Source organism: Arachis duranensis, chromosome 2 (assembly GCF_000817695.3).
Source record: "Arachis duranensis cultivar V14167 chromosome 2, aradu.V14167.gnm2.J7QH, whole genome shotgun sequence".
Lineage (NCBI taxonomy): Eukaryota > Viridiplantae > Streptophyta > Magnoliopsida > Fabales > Fabaceae > Arachis > Arachis duranensis.
Genome location: NC_029773.3, coordinates 88,241,247 through 88,262,166, shown reverse-complemented (window position 1 = coordinate 88,262,166; position 20,920 = coordinate 88,241,247). Strand labels below are relative to the sequence as shown.

Genomic DNA, 20,920 nt, shown 5'->3' with positions numbered 1-20,920 from the left:
TCCCTACTTCATCTGCTTTCAATGTTCCTCTAATCAAACATGATGTCTTCATCAGTTTTCGAGGAACAGACATTCGCACTTCTTTTCTTAGTCATTTGACAACAGACTTGAAGCGTAATCAAATTGATTTTTTTGTTGACGATGAAAAGCTTCATCCTGGAGATGAGATTTCATCCACCCTCCTTCGAGCTATTGAGCAATCATACATCTCATTGGTTATCTTCTCGGAACACTATGCTTCTTCAAGATGGTGTATGGAGGAGCTTGTGAAGATTATTGAATGCATGGAACAGTATGAAAGGATTGTGATACCTGTTTTTTATAATGTTGATCCTTCTCATGTAAGGTATCAAAAAAGAACCTTTGCAGAAGCTTTTGATGTCCACAAAGAGAGATATGAAGAGAAAATTATGCAGAATTGGAAATCTGTTTTGAAGAAGACGGCAAATTTATCTGGAATTCATTATCCATCAAAATATCGGTAACATCTTTCACCATGAGAGTATATACTTCTGTTATGTAGCCTCTTTTACTATTTATTGTTTAATTTTATATTTGTTACCCCCTACAGTGAGTTAATCATTGCTCTTACATCAAATTAGTTTACTTTAAATAGATTAATAGAGAAATCATATCTATACCATTTTCTATATACTTTTTTGTGTATTTGTTTTAGGTAAAAAATTCATTTTTTTTATTTCTTATGAATCACTTCTAATATTAAAGTTAAAAAATGTATAAAATAGTGTACACAAAAATAGTTATCCTAGAATATCCTTTTAATTATTTATAAAAGACTAAAATATTAGAGTAATGTTACAAAAGATTTAGAGTATCGTTTTTAACATTATAACAAAAACAACCTTTTAGTATTAATAAAAAACTAAAATACCCTTTTAATTAATTAAAGATTATTAAATGATATTAGAATTAAAATTTGAATAGGATTTTAAAAACATTAAAATATTCACAGAGTTTATTATAAAAGATTAAAATGCACATTAAGCATTAATTTTGAAAAGACTAAAATATTTTTATAGTTTATTTTCAAAAAACTAAAAATAGTGAAATGTTATTTTAAAGTTAGTTTTAAAAAGTCTAAAATATCTTTATATGATTAATAATAATTATTTAATTTTATTAGAAAATATAAATTTTAATTTTATATTAAAAACACTTGGCTTATAGTTCATTTTTAAAAGACTAAAATACTTTTTTAGAATTAATTTTGTTTAAATATATTTAAAATTATAAATTTGAGTATTTAAAATATTAAAATATTCCTATAATTAATTTAAAAAAATTAAATCACTTTTTAGGATTAAGTTTTATAAACACTAAAATATCCTTATATATGACTAATTAATATTGTTTGATTGTATGAAAAATTAGACACTTAAATTTAATTTTAGAATGATTAAAACACGGAAAGAGTTCATTTTAAGAAATAAAAATACCTTTCGAGAATTAATTTTAAAAGACTAAAATATTTTTATAATTAATTTTTTAAAAGACTAAATAATCGTTTAGGTTTAATTTGGAAAATACTAAAATACTATAGGATGAATAAAGATTATTTGGTTTTATTAGAAATTAGGAACTTGACTTTAATAATAAAAAGACTAAAATAATACCTTCTAGAATTAAAGTTGTTTAATTGTATTAGAAAATTAAATTTGATTTTAGAAAGACTAAAATAAAATTTATTCCTCTCTAATATTTAAAATAGAAAATACTACTCTGGACCATCCATTTATTTTATTAATCAATAAAATATCTATCTTTGAGAAAAAATAATTAATTTTAAAAGATTAAAATATCCTTTCTGAGTTAAAATTATTTAATTGTATTAAAAATTAGAAGTATCAATTTACCAATACTAGAATATATTTTTTTTAATTTTAAAGTGGTTAAATTTAGGATTAGTTTTAAAAGGAATTAAATAAATTACCTTTTCAACGTTAACTTTGTTTAGTTGTATTAGAAATTTGGTTTTGATTAAAAAAATATTATTTCACACATACATAAAAATATTAGTATAAGAATCAAAGTATTTTAATATCATAATTATTATTATCTTGGAATTCTAAATTGAATAAAATTACATAAACAAATTTGAATTAAATATTTTCATAATTTGTCACATAGCTCTATAAATTTGTAATTACATAATTGTTAAATTTTATATTAATTTATATATCTATCTAAATTTCGTGACATTCCCCGATATAGATCTAATTTCATACTAAATTGACAAATAAACAGTTATCCATTCACCCTAAGTTGGTCATATTCGTTTCAAGTTTCAACTGAGAAAAGCAAACTGATAAAGATTTGCATGATTTTCATACTATGTTGGATGAGAGTATGAAAATGCACATTAGAATAAGAAACAGCAATAAATAATAATATTTAGTTACTTTAGATATTAAAAAAAGTTAGCTACACATGGAAAAAAAATTCACTTTTATAAAAAAAAAGTTAAAAATTAATTTAATATATTTGACTAAATATCTAAATTGCTTGATATACTTAGTATTAAAATATAAATTCCCAAAAATCACCAGCTTAAACATGCTCATTTTCTTTTTTATTACTCGTCTCCATTATTATTGTTTTTTTCCCTCTTCTTATTCTTGTCTAATTTTACTTGTACTATGATATACTTTCTCCTTTTCTTTTCCATATACGATAGAAATGAATCAGAACTCATCCAAGATATTGTCAAGAATATTTCGGAAAAATTGTCGCATCTTTTTTCAAATGCACCCCAAGACCTTGTCGGAATTGATGAGCATTTTAAATTTCTTCAACCTTTAATGGCAATGGAGTCTGATGAAGTTCGAACTGTGGGAATTTGGGGGATGGGAGGCATAGGTAAAACAACAATTGCTAGGGCAATATTCGACAGATATGCCTCTCGATATGAAAGTTGCTGCTTTCTAGAAAATGTAAGAGAAGAATCTCAAAAGTCTGGTAAACACAGCTTATATGAGAAACTTATTTCTGAACTACTTGAGGGAGAACATCTTGTGAAGGGATCAGCCCATGCAAGATCTATGTATGTCAAGAGAAAGTTGAGTCGGAAAAAGGTGCTCATAGTGCTTGATGATGTGGATGCATTAGACAAGTTAGATTATCTAACAACAGAAGCAATCTGTCTGGGAGCAGGTAGTAGGGTCATTGTAACAACAAGAGACGAGCAAATTCTAATTGCTAAAGGAGTGGATAAAAGATACAAGGTTTGGGGATTGAGCTTTGACAGTTCCCTTGAGCTTTTTTGCTTAAAAGCCTTTCACAAAAGCTGTCCTGAAAATGGATACAGAGAGCTTTCAAAAATGGCAGTTAATTACACAAAGGGCAATCCATTAGCATTAAAAGTATTGGGATCCTTTCTACACTCAAGGAGCATAAAAGAATGGGAAAGTGCATTGAAAAAACTCAGGGTTCATCCCAATGTGGACATCTACAATGTCTTAAAATTGAGTTATGATGGTTTAGATGATTCAGAAAAGAACATATTCCTTGACATTGCATTCTTTTTCAGAGGAGAATACAAGGGTAATGTTATAAGCTTTCTAGACTCGTGTGGTTTCTATGGCGACATTGGAATAAGCACTCTTGAGCGTAAAGCTCTTATAACTATTTTCGGCAATAGAATAGGAATGCATGACTTGATACAACAAATGGGTTGGGAAGTCGTTCGCCGAGAATCAAATAAAGATTCTGGAAAGCTCACTCGAATAAATAAAGCTGAAGATTTCTGCAACTTATTGAAAAATAGCGAGGTAAGAAACTGGTACACCTATTTTGTTTTTGCTTGTATTAAACTATTACAATAGCATTTTGTTAGTACTCATTTTTGGTTTTCAGGAAAAAAGTTTAGTAGAAGGCATTATGATAGACTTGTCCCAAATTGGAGATCTACACTTAAATGCGAACACCTTTACAAATATGCCTCGTCTAAGATTTCTTAAGCTTTATGCTCCTTCGGATCAAAGACAGTCCAAAGTCTACATTCCCACAACCCTGGACCCGTTTCCTGCAAAAGTCAGCTATCTGGAGTGGAATAGTTGTCCTCTGAATTCTCTACCATTAAGGTTTTGTGCAGAAAAACTTGTTAATCTTAGGATGTGTAACAGTCAAATTTCTCAACTCTGGGATGGAGCACAGGTACTAATACTAATATGAACTTCTTTTTTATCTGTTTTCTTTTGACTGGGAATCAAGGATTTTTGCAGAATGTGATGAATGTATCTCTAAATTGTTACAGGATCTTGTGAATTTGATAGAGCTTAACCTTGGTGGATGTATAAAGTTGGAAGAGCTCCCAGACTTCAGTAAAGCAACGAAGCTTAAATGGTTAAACCTTTGGAATTGTCAAAATCTATGTCAACTTCATCCATCTATTTTATCCATCCAAACACTTGAGGTATTGTCTCTTGATGGTTGCAAAAAATTGAAGAGTGTCAAAAGCAACATATATTTGAAATCTCTTAAAGCACTCGGGTTTCAAATGTGCTCAAGCCTGGAGGAATTTTCGGTGTCATCAGAAAAACTGACGATTTCGTATTTCTCTTTTTCGAGATTTAAGAGTTTACCATATGAATTCTATTGCTCTACATATCTTTTCCGTCTTTGTCTTTTGGATTGCAGAGAGCTAATTGAGCTTCCACACCATATCAAAACCCTATCAAAGTTAGTGACTCTTGACGTAAGAGGTTGTCGTAGTCTTCGATCTATACCGGAGCTTCCACCATCTATTGAAGTGCTTCTTGCTGATGAGTGCACATCACTGGAAAGAATATTCAGTTTTAAGGCAGTATTTAGTTTGAACAGAAGACAGATCTCATTTGAAAATTGCGTGAAATTGGAAGAGGAGTCGCTGAATGATATTACGGAAGATGCCCATCTCACAATATTCAGAAATGTTTTGTCTTTCTTAACAGGTCAATATCAGATGATAAATTATAATGAATATCGTAGAATGGATGGTCGTATTTGTTATCCAGGGTACAAAGTTCCAGAGTGGTTTGGATGTCAGACAACAGAAGCGTCCATAACAATTGAACTTGATCAACCTTACTACCAGTTGTTGGGTTTCATCTTCTGTTGTGTTGTCTCTCAAAACGTACCTCCTCCTTGTTTTAATAAATGGGGTACTCTCAATATCAGGTGTGAATACGGCCACTTCGGAGATGATGTTAAGCACACATTTCAAATTAAAAGGCAAAACTTTGTTCCTGAAAGACGACGGAACTCTGAAGATCGCGTTTTTATTTGGACTTATCAATTTCCCGATGAAGACATGTTTAGGGAAATTGAAATGTGTGATGATGATGACAGCACTAGCAACCAAAAGATGTCATTCAGATTCAGTGTTGATATACCTGAATATGGGAAGAGATTAGAAGAAAGGAAAAAATTGGTTTTTATCAAAGGGTGTGGGATTTTGCCAATTTATGCCTCAACTGTCGTGGATGTCATTCAAAAACTTGAATTGGAGTGCAAGTTGCAGTTGAACCCTCATCCTCATAACTCCATCACAAGGCAGAGTATAGACGCAGTGAAAAGCAAGATGATCCGGAAGATTAAAGGAAAATCACATCGACTCCTGAAGAAGTAAGTTGCATGACCAAGAACAGTGAAAGAAAGTTAGCTGCTTGATCAAAGGTATTATTAATCAGGCACATTCTAAAATGATTATAATTATAGAGTGTGCACATTTATGTTATTGAAATGCACTTATTTTATTCATTTGCAGAGTAGTCTGGATTTAAAAGGCAGCAAGGGAGAGTATTACCACTGCATTTGATTTTCAACATTAGCAAAAGCTTCATGCCTCTAATTCCACCTTGTACTACTATTTGAAAGTTTGTACAAACAGATGCACTTACATTCACCTTTGTGGTCTTGTAAACCTCTTATTTGATTTGTGTATCCTAATGTAATTGAACCACTTTTTGTCATGATTCTTGGGAATGCCACACTTTTTTTTACACAAGTGAGGAGTCTCTATTCTTAAGTTTTAATTTATGTATTATTGCATGTAAAGCCTTCTCAAATTCACACGATTTTAATTTATTCTGGTACTTCTAGCATTCAATCAAAGATTCCCGTTTCAATTTTAATAGCATGATACATTTTCATTAATTATATAGATTCTATTAGCAGACATGAGTAAATGGTTTGAGTAATCATTTAAGCCCAATAATCCAAGCCTGCCTCCATTGAATTTTCAAGAAATGCATCATTACCAAGTTTTATTTCTCTCTCTCTACCTACATATACACATGGTTCCTACATATACACATGGTTCCTCTGTTGGTAGAGAGAGAGAGAGAGACAGAGAAATAGAACTACTCTCATTATTGTTGCTCAGCAGCAGTCCCAGCAGTGTAAATAGAATCAACTTCATTTATCTCTCACCATTTCAAAACTAGGCCTAATTTATTCAATACTTAGCTACATCATCGCATGACTCATCATAAAACTAATTTATACTTTGAGTGAGTTATGATTTATGCATTTAAAAATAAAATATTTATTGACATACTATAATTCAATCTAGAGATAATATAAAAAACCAAAAAAACTAGATATTAGAATGTGCAGAGTCACACTAAAATTTAAAGTTAATATAGTGAATGTAAACAAAATATGAGTTTAAAATTTTTTAAATGACAAGTTAGAACAATGGACTAATAACTCTTGGTCAAGTAGTAAAAATAATTAAAGAAAAGAATTTGACAACATCAAACCTTCAAATTTTAAGCATATATCGAATCTTAACACTTTTAAGTCATGTCAAATAATTAAAAAAATTCGATGAATAATTAATATCAAGATACACACTAAAAATTATATTTAAATAAAATTACTGTAAAAAATGAAATTATTTTTAAACTAATTATTAGCTAGCTAGGAATGCGTAAAATTATTCTTAAAAAAGAAAACAAAAAACACATTTTATTCCGTATTAAAAAAATTCATATATATTTCCATATCTTGATGCTCCTTTTGTTGTTGTTCCACAACCCCCTGTATTGTCCTGAATAACCGCCAAAACTGAGCCTCACAAGCATCGTGCCCCCCATTCTCTCTCTTTCTCCTCTTTATATCTTGGCTTATATAATATTAACTTCCAAGTTACAAGTTCCATCCAACCATCTTAGCTTTCTCTCTTCTGTGAAATTGTGACGAAGACAATGGCTTTGAACTCCAGAAAGGGAAAAGGGTCAAAAGCCACAGCTGAAGAAGCTTCATGGTACTGTGCTCTTCTCCTTCTTTCTTCCACTCTCCTCATCATGCTAACCATCTTCACTCATGAACACAATAGCAGCACTATTATTACTCTCCCACGACCCTGCGAGGAGATCTATGTGGTCGGAGAAGGGGAGACACTTCACACGATAAGTGACAAGTGCGGTGATCCTTATATCGTTGACAACAACCCTCATATCCATGACCCTGATGATGTCTTCCCTGGCCTTGTCATCAAGATCACACCTTCTTCTTCTTCACAATAATATTTGTAGTCTTATTAGTTGTGTTCTTCTTTTTTTATTGGAATAGGAAATTTGTAATAATCATCATTATTAGTTATTAACGTATATATGCATATGAACATTGAACTGTTTTATATGCTACTATATATATAGAGAGAATGTGAAACTCTTTTAGTATTATTGAGGTGAGTATAAAATGCAGCATATGTTATTCATGTAGGCAACATATGTTTGTTCTCGTTTTATGTATAAATAAATTGTAATGAAGCTGGTTATTATTTCATTTATATAGTCGTCTTGCATACAAGTTATGAATAATTTGTGGAAGAAGAAGCCAGAGCATACATATGGTTATAGCTAAAGAAAGTTTAATCTATGTAGTAGTTTCATAAAATAATATATAAAAATAATGTAAAAAAAGATAAATATTTGATTGTGGAACACTAGGAACTTGTCGGTTAGATAGATGAGCTAGAAGATGTTTTGTTCATAGTGTGTGCGGTTGATTCAAAGATTTTAGGACAAACTTCTAAAGAAGTCATTGTCAAGGAACCATTTATTTTACATTCTCGTACAGCTAAGGACTGAACAAATTGAATGTTTCTCAATTTTAAAAGATTTTCTCTCTTATGTCTTACCGATTTTATTTTGTTTTTTTTATGCAATGCTTTTTATGTTTATCTTCTGATTCAATTGTTGTGTTGTCATCACAATTCAAAAACTTATGTGATAAAGAGATTGATACATGTATATATTATCTGATCAATTTTTAAATAATATAACATTTTTTAAAATACACTACATAGTATAATTAATTTACCTCTTCGTACCAACCAGCTATAACTTAAATGAATCGTATTTTTAGAGTTTGCACATATAAATTAATAAAATTTATTTGTTGAATATAAATTTAATATTTATTTTGATAAAATAATAATCAAAATTAAAAAAAAAAACTAATGGCTTTCAAGAATTTCTCATTTTTAAATGTATCAACATAAAAGATAGTGTTTATTATCCAGGTTACAAAGTCCCAAAGTGGTTCAGATGTCAAACAGAAGAAGCATCCATATTTATCTAATCCAGATTGTAACGAAGACATAGTGGCAGTGATGTTTATGGCTGCACTTGTAAACGAAAGATGTCAATTCATTATATTCAGTGTTGATAGGATTAAGAAAGGGAAAAGAGTCGAAGATGATGAAGATTATTTTATCAAAGGCTGTGTTCAATTTGTCATAATCATTATTATTATTATTAGTTTTTTAATGTATATATGCATATGAACATTGTACTGTCTTATAAATTATATATTACTATATATAGAGAATGTGAAACACTTCTATTATTGAGCTCAATATAAAATGCAACATATGTCTCTATTCATATAGCCATCTTCTTTTCTTATCTCAAAATCGCAAACACCCTAGGCCTATAGGCTATAGCTATTTGCCTATTTCATTTATATGCTATATATATACACTTGGAATTCAAACTAAACTTATTAGATTTCTCATCTAATTTAAAAAATTTTTAAAATAATTTTTTAGGGAAAAAAAACCTGATGTTTACATTATTATTTCTTATGCACACATTTTTTGTATTTTTGATGGTATAAAAGATTGTTTTTTTTTTATCTTTATCACATTTTTTTATCAATCACTTTTAATATCAAAAATAAAAAATCCACAAAAGAATATACACGAAAATAATAACAATAATAATAATTAGAGGAAGTAGTGTAATTAAAACCACATTAATAATTCATGAAATTATTTTTAACTAAAACAAAAGTAATAAAAAATTGGTTTCTTCCTTCATTTTTCTCCCTTTTTTTCAGAAAAAAAGTAAAATATATTTTCACGTAAGATTTCCATTTCCCCTTGAATATTTCCAGAATCTGAGAAAGAACAAATAAAAGTTCACTTTTCTCAGCTTAGATTTCTTCATAAACAAACAAGCACACACAATAACAGAAAACAAACCACCCCGGTCTTCTCTCTCTTTCCCAAGATTCATTCATTCAATCATCAAACCAAAAACCACATCACAGAGAGAAAGAGAGAGAGAAGTGGGTGTGTTTGTTATATAATCATAGAATGGAGAGAACTTCGGAGGTGGAAGGTACGGTGAGGAACATTCTAGAAGAAGAGACACTGAAGTGGGTGTTCGTGGGAGGAAAAGGGGGAGTTGGAAAAACAACATGCAGCTCCATCATCTCCGTGCTCCTCTCCCAAGTCAGATCCTCCGTTCTCATCATCTCAACCGACCCTGCTCACAATCTTAGCGATGCTTTCCAGCAGAAGTTCACTCACACCCCTATTCTTGTCAACGGTTTCACCAATCTCTATGCCATGGTACTAACTATGCATGCTTTCTATCTATCTATCTATTTACATTCATGCTTCAAAGCCATGTTTTTTGTGATGCTTTGTTCCTTCTGTAATATGATTTATCATGTTTATTGTTATTATTAATGAATGTTTATGTCTTTTCATGAATTTGAGCATGCCCATCATGTCATTTCTATAATTCTATTGGTCCATGCTTCAAAACCATGTATTTTTTATGCTTTGAGGAGCTTGGAAAAAGATGCATTTTTTATGAATTTGAGCATGTCTCTTGTTGTAATTCTTTTGCTCATGGTTCTAAAATCATCTCATTTGATGCTTTGTGATTGGATGATATGATTTTTTCCATTCTTAATTAAAAAAGCATGCCTTCTGATGAATTTCAACATGGCCATTTTAAGTTGTTAGTTCTTTCGGATTATGTTGCAAAAACATGTCATGTAATTTGATTTATTACTATTACTAGTAAAAGTTTAGGCTTTTGATGAATTTGATCATGCCCATGTTGTCTAATGCTTTCTTAGGAACCTGATATGCAGGAACTCGTCTCGTTTTTTTTTTTTTGGTAATTATATTCTGAAATTTTGATCCTTTGCAGGAGGTGGATCCTGTGGCTGAACAAGAGAACCCCTCAGGCTCTGATGGGATGGAAAAATGGTTCTCAGAGTTAGCTGGTGCAATTCCTGGAATCGATGAGGCCATGAGCTTCGCGGAGATGCTAAAGTAAGATTACTTTGACTCTTAATCATGTTAAACAATTTCTTTTAACTACCTTCTAAATTAGTTTTCATTGGATAAGCCTCTGTTGACATATAATAACTTACAGATTGGTGCAGACACTGGATTATTCTGTAATAGTATTTGATACTGCTCCCACTGGCCATACACTCAGACTATTGCAATTCCCATCTGTTTTAGAGAAGGGCCTTGCAAAAATGATGTCTTTGAAAAGCAAATTTGGTGGATTGCTTAATCAGGTATGAACTTAATACTTCTTTTCTTCATCACATGATATTTCATCCACTAGTTAGAAGTTGATTACATTCTGGTTATGTTTCTAATACTGTGATGATCTTGACCTATTTCTAACATATAGAAGATTTATCTGATAACAGGATTTTGTTCTTTCATCAGATTTTTTCTTTATTTTTTCTTTTATAGGTAGATGGTTCTCTAGCCATCTTTTGATGCATGATGAGTTATTTTGTTATTAATATTATTTCTTTTCAATAATTATATATCTGCTGAGTGGAATATTGTTTGATTTTTCATTGGATAGTACGAGTTTGTTTGCTTCAACATCCATAGTGTAATAGGAAACTTTTTTAAATTTACACCACAGATGACTCGTATGTTTGGTATGGGTGATGATTTTGGTGATGATGCAATTCTTGGGAGGCTTGAAGGCATGAAGGATGTAATTGAACAAGTTAACCAGCAATTCAAAGATCCGGTATTTACTCCATTTAATGTCTGTTATTAATTGTTTTTAACATAATGATTTTTCTCCTCTTCACCAAATTAGATGTTCTTTTAAGGCTTGGGAATCTTGTTTTAGCTCTCTTCGTTTGACAATTAATGTGATCAACTAAAGCGTTCTAATTACCATATTTTAATTATTTATGGTAATTCTTATATGCTTGGCGTTGTATTAGTCACCAAGTACGGTACCAATAATCTTCTTCCAATTAATCTCTATTATACTTCTTTTGATCACAGGACATGACAACTTTCGTGTGTGTTTGCATTCCGGAATTCCTCTCACTTTATGAAACGGAGAGATTGGTTCAACAACTTGCAAAGTTCGAGATAGACACACACAATATCATTATTAATCAAGTAATCCATGACGAAGAAGGTAGTGTGCTTTCCATATCCTTTAAAATGAGTTCATCGGAAGTTAGCAAAATTCTATATCTGTGAATGTATATACTGTCTGCTAAACTGTTTGTCCTTGTAGATGTTGAATCCAAGTTACTTCAAGCAAGAATGAAAATGCAACAGAAATATCTGAATCAATTTTATGAATTGTATGATGACTTTCACATCACCAAGTTGCCATTACTCCCAGAAGAGGTAAGTCGTTCACTTGTTGTATTGTTGATAATGATATTCAGGGACGATCGATGCATATATGTAACAATTACAACTATGTTGGTTACATGGCTCCGAGGATGTCATACTGTCATATCATAGAATCTAGAGAATATTCAATTGCAACCTCCCAAAGTGAACAACGGCTCATGTGCATTTTATACCCTAAACTTTGCAATTTGACACTCTAAAGTTGTCAAACGATGCAAAAAAAGACATTCAATTAACTTTTCTTCCAAACTTTCTCTTCTTCAAAGGGTAATTGTGTTCATAGAACACTTTCCACATGAACATGTGATTTTGTAGGGAATGAAAGTTAACTAAAGGTTTTTTTCACACCGTTTGACAACTTAAAATTGTTGGATTGCGAGTTAAGAAAGGTTAGGGTGTAAAATACACCAAGTTTATTCCTTAAAGGTTGTTACATGGAGCATACGTATATAGTATCTTGTTTATGTCAACCTTTAACTAGGAAGTGCACATTATAGGTTACTGGGGTTGAAGCTCTGAAAGCATTTTCAAAACATTTTAAGACGCCGTATCAACCATCATGCAGTACAGACCCAGAGGAGCGGTTAGAGCGCAGAGTACTGGGACTAAAGCAGCAGCTAAGCGAGGCGGAAGAACAGTTGGCCATAATCAGAAAGGAGAAGGCTTGATGGATCTTCCATTAATGAATAATAGGCATTTTTGGTCCACATTCTTTTTATTCATTCTATTTATTTTATTTAATGTTACAACTTAGAAGTAGCTTTCTCATGTAAACAAGAAAGAGAAAAAAGAAAAGAAAAAAAAAACAGAGGTTAGTCCAAGTTGTTTCATGAATATTCTTTTATTCTTCACTTGTATATCACAGATTTTTGAGTTGGACACTTTCATATCAATATACTTTAGTTTAGGTTGCTTCAAATTCCAAGTAAAAGTGACATGCAAAATAATAACTCTAGTTTGTTATTGGTAGAAAATTTTCTTGTGTGTGACTTTTTTTTAAAAGCTTGACACAAATGATAAAATGATGTTTGGTCTTGCTTCTGCTTCAAATTTCTGATGATGGTTAAATTTTGCTCACTTATTTTTTGGGGTGAAATTAAACTTCCAAAGTGTGCTATGTGAATGGTAGTAACTTTATTAACTTTTGGTAACATATGTGCTTGTAAATATGTAAATTCACATTGTAAACAACTTGCAGAAAGAATAGTACAATGTATATTTACCATATTGTTAATGAAGTAAGAACTTAGTTCTCAAGAAAGTGACATTTTTCTTATTATTTGATGGGATTTTCAATGCTTAACTGGGATTACTTTTGTAAGAGAATACCGATAAATTTGACAAAAAAAAAATTAATGACATGTTTATCGGTGTTCTAACTAATTTCAGTTGATATCTTTTTAGTCTAGAAAGCAAATTAAGCTATGTAATAATAATGACAATAACAATAATAAGGTAATTCCATTGCAATCTATATTCCCTTATATGATGTTTTACATGATTTTAAGAGTAAGAATATCATTTAGAGAACCATTTTTTTTAACTGCTTCAATTAACTTCGTGCAAGTGCTTACACCAAAAATAATTAATCTACCAGAAAATATTAATACATAAAAAACTTTATCAGCTACAATGTCATCAAGTTGAGATGGCCGAGTTGGTCTAAGGCGCCAGATTAAGGTTCTGGTCCGAAAGGGCGTGGGTTCAAATCCCACTCTCAACATTCCTTCATTATATCTTCATTTTAATGGACTTGGGCTTCCCTACTACTTATTTTGGGTTTTTTTTTCCTTTAACAATGGGCTTCCTCTTTGAGCAAAATTTTTGAAAAACCAAACTCATTTTTCAGTTCAAAGTAAGAAGTAACTAGTAACTACTACAACCCCAGCAGAAAAAACAATTGTTTGGTCTAATATAAAAAGGGAACTGCTTAGTTATAAGCAAGGTCATTATTATCATATACATACTTATATAAATAGTTCTATTTAAACCATGTTAAATTATTTTTCAAGTTACCACATCAAAATTACGCATTTTGAGGACTTAGGTTGAGCATTATCAGTCATTGAAAATTTGAGTAAACACCCCAACATTCATTATGAAACCAGCTAAAAGAAACAAAAGAAAAAAGGAACTTCAAGATACTGAATTCTTATTTTTCGTCGTTCAAAAAAAAAACAAAAAGGATAATTCATCATCAAGGTGCTCTTGGAACAAAAAGAAGTAAATATTACTTTCTCAATGTCATACAAAAGGATATAATGTTCAACCCATATGACATAGTTAGCACAGTAAATGGATTCCCCCATTAGAATGCCAAAATTTTACTTATCATGTAAATGGTTCACTAATGAGTTCAAAAACCGTGTATGTATATCAATAACAATTACTTCATCAACTAGATGATGATGATGATGATGATCTTCCATAGTAGTGATTAGCCACCATGTAAAGTTGATATGAAAACTACCACATCTTTCTCTTCTAGTGATGTATTCAGCTGACCAGATAACTCCCAATCACAATCGTTCACGAGGACAAGAACTCCGGGTCGCCTGCATCACGAACAGCAGAAAGCGGAAATAATTATCAAACTTCAACACAAGTGTAATGATCAAAATTGATAATACTTCAAATTATATGTAGATGGAACTTTAGTGATTGACTTTAGCATTTTACAACTTAAACTTTCAAAATGTATAATTCGATACTCTTAAGTACACTAATGGTTCAGAAAAGGTTTCTATAAATTTCTCTTCCAAAAGTTAACTGAAGGTATCAAATGTAAATTCTGAAAGTATGTGGTTTAAAATGCATACGTGCTAAAATTCAGGGGTCAATTAACAATTGCATTTTTTCCGAATTGTAAGTTAGCTTAAGCATAACTCAATTGTCTCTCCTCTTGTCCACTAAAGAATTCAAGGTGCATGCATGAGTGATGAACATGATTAATTGTTTGCAATGCACAACTCAAATCAATTTATGTTATTAAACTTACACGGTATCTCCTTTCATGAACATTTCAGGCCTCTCCTTAATCAAGTTGGTCCGCACCCAAGACAGCAAATCTTTCATAGTAAGCTGAGAAACAAGAAGAAAAGAATCTTAAAAGAATGTCAATCATAAAAGAGTGTTTCGTGCATATCTTATTTCGTTAATATTTTAAGTCATGCATTACCTTGTCCTCTCCATTTTGGATTTCAACATTGACATTGTGAATCTTCTTAGAGTCACAAAGAAGCTCCAATCCCCCTCTGTAATGGAAACATGAACATGCATCTTAATATAGCAGACAAAAATTCCTGGCTCTAGCAGAACAATTATTTTGAACACGACAACGTATAAAATTAGCACAGTCTCTTGCTAAAACAGTGAAAAACCAATTTGAAAAGTGAAAACCTATTTATAAATTCAACTATGCTACGTGTACACCAAAATCAGCTACCAGTATAAAATACATGTTAGAATATAAATACACATTAAAAATAAATTAAACCACACATGTATTTATCCACAAATACATTGGTGGCTGATTTTGGTGTATGGATAACATTTTTGTTATAAAATAACTTTCAACAGTTTAGATTAAAATGTTGCAAGCCTATTTCAAATTAAGATTACAAATGTAACACAACCCAAAAGATAGTACACAGTGAAATATCTCAAATGAATTTTTTTTTTCCATCTGTTGCTTTAATCTATTAACTGGAAAGTGGAAACTAAAGTGAACGAATCCTGTCAATTCAATACCAGGAACAAACATTGTTTAAATTCTTAAGCATGTTATGAGTTTTCAGAATTTTGGAAACAACAATCAGTAACATATACTCCTTATTTCACAAGAAGACACTTAAGGCTCACTTCGCTATGGCTCTTTTTTTCACAAAATAACATAAATCATGTTGATAATAATTTTTCTCATCCCTAAAAACATACTTGTGAAAATAGTTATGTGCTTATGTATGAATAAATGTGATCCAAAATCCAAATATTCTTTACTCATAATAAACAAAACTCCAAACAACAACAACATAAGAGACCAAGGAGAAAACCAATTATGATGAACAATAACCTAAACGAAGACCAAGAGCTAAAATTTCAACCCCAGCAATATTCAGATACTTTTGGATATTACCAATAACAAAAGTATTCAAACTCGAGAGTTCACCTAGGCTCCTAGATGTTAGATAAACTCCAATCCTAAAAATCAAATTTTGGAGACCTAAGTTTACAAGTTAACTAGAGAGATTGATAATCATGACCAAAACCTAAATCCTATTCTCACATTCTCAGTTATAAGAAACTCAAAAAGACACAGAAAAAGTAAAACTATTGATAAAAATAATCACAAGTGATTTTTTTTTTTAAAAAAAAAAAAAGAAGAAAAGATTAATAAACACTTACCCGAATTCCAGTGTCAGTTGCATGTTGAACAATGTTTTCTCAGAAATTCAGAAACACCAAAACCCTATTAAGAGGAACCCTTCTTCACAACTAGCTCAATCCAATTTTATTCCAACGCTATTATATTAATATAAGCTTATATATATCAACAACTTTTAACCGCGTGATCAAAATCTAATTTTTAATCTCCACCGTTCATTTCTACTAACATAAAATCACTTGCAATCTGACGGTGTATGATTCAGAAAGGGAGTGTGGAATCAACGGTCAATATCAAATCTTCAATTTTCATCATAAAATACGACACCTCCTCGTTCATCTCAATGCCTTGCGTTACCTGTTTTTAGTGATTGGAAATCCCATCTTCAATTCGCGCAATCTGTGTCCAAAGTTTGAACCTTTGGCTATTCGGGTCGTTTCAGAAACCTGCAAATTATGCATAGGAGTTCCGAATTCGGTGCCTTTGAAGTTTCTATTTGTTGATAAATTTGTAGGGAGTGAGTGAAGAAGGGCTATGGAAGCTTACAAGAGATGGGTCAGAGAGAACAAAGATTATGTGCACTCGTTGGAGTCTTTGGCCAATGTAAGATTTTGCTTTTGATTACCAATTTCACTTTCTATCTTTTTTTTTTTTAATTTGGTGTTAAAAGTGGAAGTATTGGTGAAATATTATTAGATTTGTAGTGATTATTTATGGGTCTTATATGAGAATTCAAGCATCTGTTTTAGATAGTTTATGACATAGTATTCATTTATAATCGAGCGGTGAAGAATTTGATCTTTGTTTATATCTAAAAAAAGGTGAATTGCAGAGTAAGGTGGATACTAATGCTCCAAGTGCAAAGGGTTCTTACATGAGGAGCATGTTTAGATATATAGCTGTTCATGTGACTTTGAACTTCAACTTGTAGGGAGATTTTAGTATGATTACTTTGCTATGTTAAATGTGATCATTTTGCTGTTACATGTTTTTATATTTATTCATTTTGCTTACTTGGATTCATGTATCTAATGTTTAATTGCATATAGTCATTCATTTTTATTATTACAATTCATGAACCTCAATCTTTAATTGTTAATCAACCAAGTAATAAAATTTGTGAACAAAGTCATGATTGTGTTGTTAATAGTTTCAGTGCTTGAATTATATAATGACACTGAAGTACACAGAAATCTGTGCAAAATGGCTATTTTAATATGAATTCACATTAAGTGGTAATGTGCTATCTTGTGATGCTTATGCTCTTGTGTAAGAACAAGAGGATGAAAATATTGTCACAATATGAGTAAACAAATGATAAGGAAAAATTCATTTTTGCTATGATTGTAACTGTCCTTTCATACGAGTCTATGGGGCATATTGTGTTGAAACTTGGGATGAAGTTTGTTATATGTTGAGTATTTGTATGTGTTGCTTGTTTATCTCATTGGGTGATTAAAAACGTGGACAGGGCTTGACATGGCTTCTTCCAGAACGTTTCTCAGAATCAGAGATTGGACCTGAAGCAGGTTTTGTGTAATTTTGGTAACTTTTAGCTACTTGTTTGGATTTCCGCAATTATATAAGACTTTATCTCAATTCAAACAGTTACTTCTCTGTGGATTCCAAAATTTGAAATAAAAACTGATTATGGTATTCTACTTCAATTATTTGTTCATGTTGATCCTGAAAATTCTTACTAGAAAATAATAACACTTTACTTGGCAGAGATGTATGTCTTCTTAGATCCCGTTGTTGCAAATTCCCAAATTCACATACATATTTTGGTTGCCTAAATTTCACTAATCTTATGACTTATGACTTGTGAGATCTAATTATCATCTCTCTTTTCTCCAATAATATTTGTCTACAGTGTACAAATTGGTGCCTCATTGAAAAATTTATGATTTATGCAGTGACAACCGTTCTAGGCATTATCACTGCTATCAATGAACATATAATCGATACAGCGCCTGCTCAAAACATTACAGGCTCTGTAGAGCCTTATACATTTCCTTATCCATTATGCTTATCTGCACTAAAAGATTTGGAAACATTAGTTGAAGTTGTGGCACAACATTACTATGGGGATGATAAGAAATGGAGTTTTCTTGCTGTTACTGAAGGAACCAAGTAAGTAGTAGAATGTAATTTAGCGTTCGGCCCCTCTTACTATCCTCAGTATGCCATTGTTTTGTTTATATTTATAGTCGTTGATCCATTTTTCTTATTATCTCGAGTCACTATACAATTCAGGGTACTCGTTCGGTTATCTTTGTTTCGGAAGAGTGGATATAAGATGCTGCTACATGGAGGGGAGACATCTAATGATGCTACGTATTCAGGTCAAAAAGGGTCCAAGCCTGATGGGCATTATGGTTCTAGTTTCTTGTCAAACAAAAATGGTCCAAACCCATCGAATCTGGAAGGAAGAGCACTGTCTGCTTTGAGTAAATTTGGAGATACAGCAAGGATGGTGTCAGATCCTGCACAGTTTCGTAGGCTTCAACACCAACAAGCAATTATGGCATCTTCAAGTAATCTATTTTAAATATAATTTTTTTTGCTAGTTGTTAGTGTTATGGAAAACCTTTAGGTTCTTTTATAGTGTTACAACTAAGACACCATTTGGGAATGTAGCTTTTATATATATTTGGATACATGGTAATAGAAGTGCTATTTTAGATGAAGTGCTTCTTGATAAGCTACATATTTTAACTTCTTAAAAAGTATTAGTAGTGACTTTTGAGAAGTAATAAGCTATGTTCCCAAATAGGATAAAAATGTTAAAAATAAAACTTTTTTATTTGTAAACAATAGAAGGAAAAAAAAAATAAATCATTAGTGTTATCCAAACTCAACCTAATAGTCGTTGCCCTCTGCATTCTTACAGTTCCAAGGGCGGAGAGACCAACACTTTCCACCATATTGTCAAAAAGAGGTCTTCCTGGGGCATTGTTTCTGATTGGGGAAGTTCTGTTTATTTGCAGACCACTTATTTATGTTTTATGCATCCGAAAATGTGGTATTCGGTCATGGACCCCTTGGTTCCTCTCCTTGGCTACTGAATGCATGTCAAACACTATTCTTTCGCTAGTTTCCACATCAGCGACTAACAGGAATGAGCACAAGTATCATCTTTCTGCCCTGGAAAAGGATGAGGTTTGAGCATTATGATTTTCTTTCACGCTCTCAGAAACAAGTTTCTGAAACTTTAGAGTCATATTATATGGAGCCTTCCTTCTTGATTCTTGATTCTTGATTGTTAAATTGCAACTAGAACTGCCGTTTTTATTTTTCGTAGTTGTCCAATCGTTTTTTTGGTAGTAGTATTCAACTTTAACCTATTAAATAGTTGTTGTGAAATGCTTACCATTCAGATTAAACGAAGGAAGCTGCTATTTGTACTTTACCTTATGAGGGATCCATTCTTCACCAAGTATACGAGGTAAGACTGATTTTACATTTTCCTCTCTTTTCCTTCTTGTTTTCACTTTTTTAAATCTATACAATGTGACTCTTCTTCTAAGGAGGAGGAATGTTGATACTAAAATTTTCATATCTAATTTTTTTAGGCAAAGACTTGAGAGCACTGAGAAAGTTTTGGAACCTATACCTGTCATAGGATTTCTCACAGGTTGGTTTGGTGCTTATTTCCTTTGTTGTTACTCCCTCTGGTTTAGAATAACTGTCAATTTCGACAAAAATGGTACATTCCTTATTTGGCAACTGTTGGTAGAGTAACTAAAATGACACAAATTCGTTTGGAGAAAAAGACAGATACAGAAACAGGCAAAATATCGTTGTCTTAGGATAAAATTTTAGGAATTTTCTGTCGCGACAAAAAATTAGATACAGAGAAAAAGACAATTTATCTTGTTTTTGCTTCCATTGTCTCAATATCTCATTATTTTCCATCCCTTAATTCCTATAAAAACAGTTTAAAAGAAAAAAAATCAATGTATAATTACATTGATTCTTTTAGTTTCTCACTTTGTCTAAATCGACAATTATTTTGTAACGGAGGGAGTGTTGTTTTATCATGGTAGACTAGTTTGAGCATCTGATATCTGATGTTAACAAATTTTGCAGCCAAACTTGTTGAGCTTCTGATTGGAGCCCAAACAAGATACACCTACATGTCAGGATCATGATAGAAAAACTAAGATACTCATAGAAATTGGGAAGATATTCTTAGTGTTCTTCCATTATGTCTCCAATCAAGATCTTTCAAATTACCAAGAGATATCAAATCAGCAAAAGGTTATGATTGAAATGTAAGAAACCATGCAAGGGTGAACATTACAAGAATCCCAAAGTTGGGAAGTGTAAGGCTTGCATGTGCCATGTGTGGGGATAAATTGTTAGCTATGATTATGATATGGCTCCACTCCCCACAAATTGTTATAAATAGGGATATTATATTTTTATTTAGGAGATTTTGTTCCTTTTTTTTTTTAACAAAGTTCTCTCAGAAAGAATTTTATTGTGTTGTTTTGCACTCATAATAAGTTAAGGGATCATCAATTGGCAAGTTAATATGTGATCTTGGAGAAAGAAATTGTATTGTTTAAACTTGTTCATATTATCTT

The 20,920-nt window shown here is 31.5% G+C and overlaps 5 protein-coding genes and 1 non-coding gene across 9 annotated transcripts; 5 read left to right on the top strand and 1 right to left on the bottom strand.

Moving 5' to 3' along the window:
• The first annotated feature begins 6 nt into the window (after nt 1-6).
• On the top strand, nt 7-6,099 carry LOC107475756 (disease resistance protein RPV1). Of its 4 annotated transcripts, XM_052257316.1 has the most exons (6): nt 115-481; nt 2,696-3,788; nt 3,874-4,173; nt 4,274-5,094; nt 5,176-5,673; nt 5,765-6,098. In XM_052257316.1, exons 1-5 carry the CDS (start codon nt 255-257, stop codon nt 5,624-5,626), a joined length of 2,892 nt encoding a protein of 963 aa, XP_052113276.1. In that variant the 5' UTR covers nt 115-254; the 3' UTR covers nt 5,627-5,673; nt 5,765-6,098. The 4 variants fall into 4 exon arrangements, with proteins under 4 accessions (XP_020991547.2, XP_052113276.1, XP_052113275.1 ...); XM_021135888.2 differs by having other exon boundaries at nt 7-481; nt 4,274-5,673; XM_052257315.1 differs by having other exon boundaries at nt 4,274-5,673; nt 5,770-6,099.
• Nucleotides 6,100-7,075: 976 nt separating this feature from the next.
• On the top strand, nt 7,076-7,652 carry LOC127744813 (uncharacterized). The gene has a single exon (XM_052257318.1). The coding sequence runs from the start codon at nt 7,209-7,211 to the stop codon at nt 7,527-7,529; it is 321 nt and encodes a 106-aa protein (XP_052113278.1). The 5' UTR covers nt 7,076-7,208; the 3' UTR covers nt 7,530-7,652.
• A 1,775-nt stretch (nt 7,653-9,427) lies between these two features.
• LOC107475865 (ATPase GET3A) lies at nt 9,428-12,833 on the top strand. The gene is made up of 7 exons (XM_016095539.3): nt 9,428-9,865; nt 10,458-10,582; nt 10,686-10,836; nt 11,202-11,312; nt 11,579-11,717; nt 11,820-11,935; nt 12,442-12,833. Exons 1-7 carry the CDS (start codon nt 9,608-9,610, stop codon nt 12,610-12,612), a joined length of 1,071 nt encoding a protein of 356 aa, XP_015951025.1. The 5' UTR covers nt 9,428-9,607; the 3' UTR covers nt 12,613-12,833.
• A 753-nt stretch (nt 12,834-13,586) lies between these two features.
• On the top strand, nt 13,587-13,667 carry TRNAL-AAG (transfer RNA leucine (anticodon AAG)). Its single transcript has one exon. It is a non-coding gene; the product is annotated as a tRNA-Leu (tRNA).
• Nucleotides 13,668-14,152: 485 nt separating this feature from the next.
• LOC107475755 (ubiquitin-related modifier 1 homolog 2) lies at nt 14,153-16,464 on the bottom strand. Its single transcript, XM_016095407.3, has 4 exons — nt 16,349-16,464; nt 15,123-15,198; nt 14,943-15,025; nt 14,153-14,499 (listed from the first exon to the last, which is right to left on the bottom strand). The coding sequence occupies exons 1-4, from the start codon at nt 16,369-16,371 to the stop codon at nt 14,382-14,384; spliced, it is 300 nt and encodes a 99-aa protein (XP_015950893.1). The 5' UTR covers nt 16,372-16,464; the 3' UTR covers nt 14,153-14,381.
• A 201-nt stretch (nt 16,465-16,665) lies between these two features.
• On the top strand, nt 16,666-20,920 carry LOC107475754 (peroxisome biogenesis protein 16). The gene is made up of 8 exons (XM_016095406.3): nt 16,666-16,931; nt 17,800-17,857; nt 18,245-18,461; nt 18,585-18,865; nt 19,222-19,490; nt 19,709-19,776; nt 19,904-19,965; nt 20,421-20,920. The coding sequence occupies exons 1-8, from the start codon at nt 16,863-16,865 to the stop codon at nt 20,480-20,482; spliced, it is 1,086 nt and encodes a 361-aa protein (XP_015950892.1). The 5' UTR covers nt 16,666-16,862; the 3' UTR covers nt 20,483-20,920.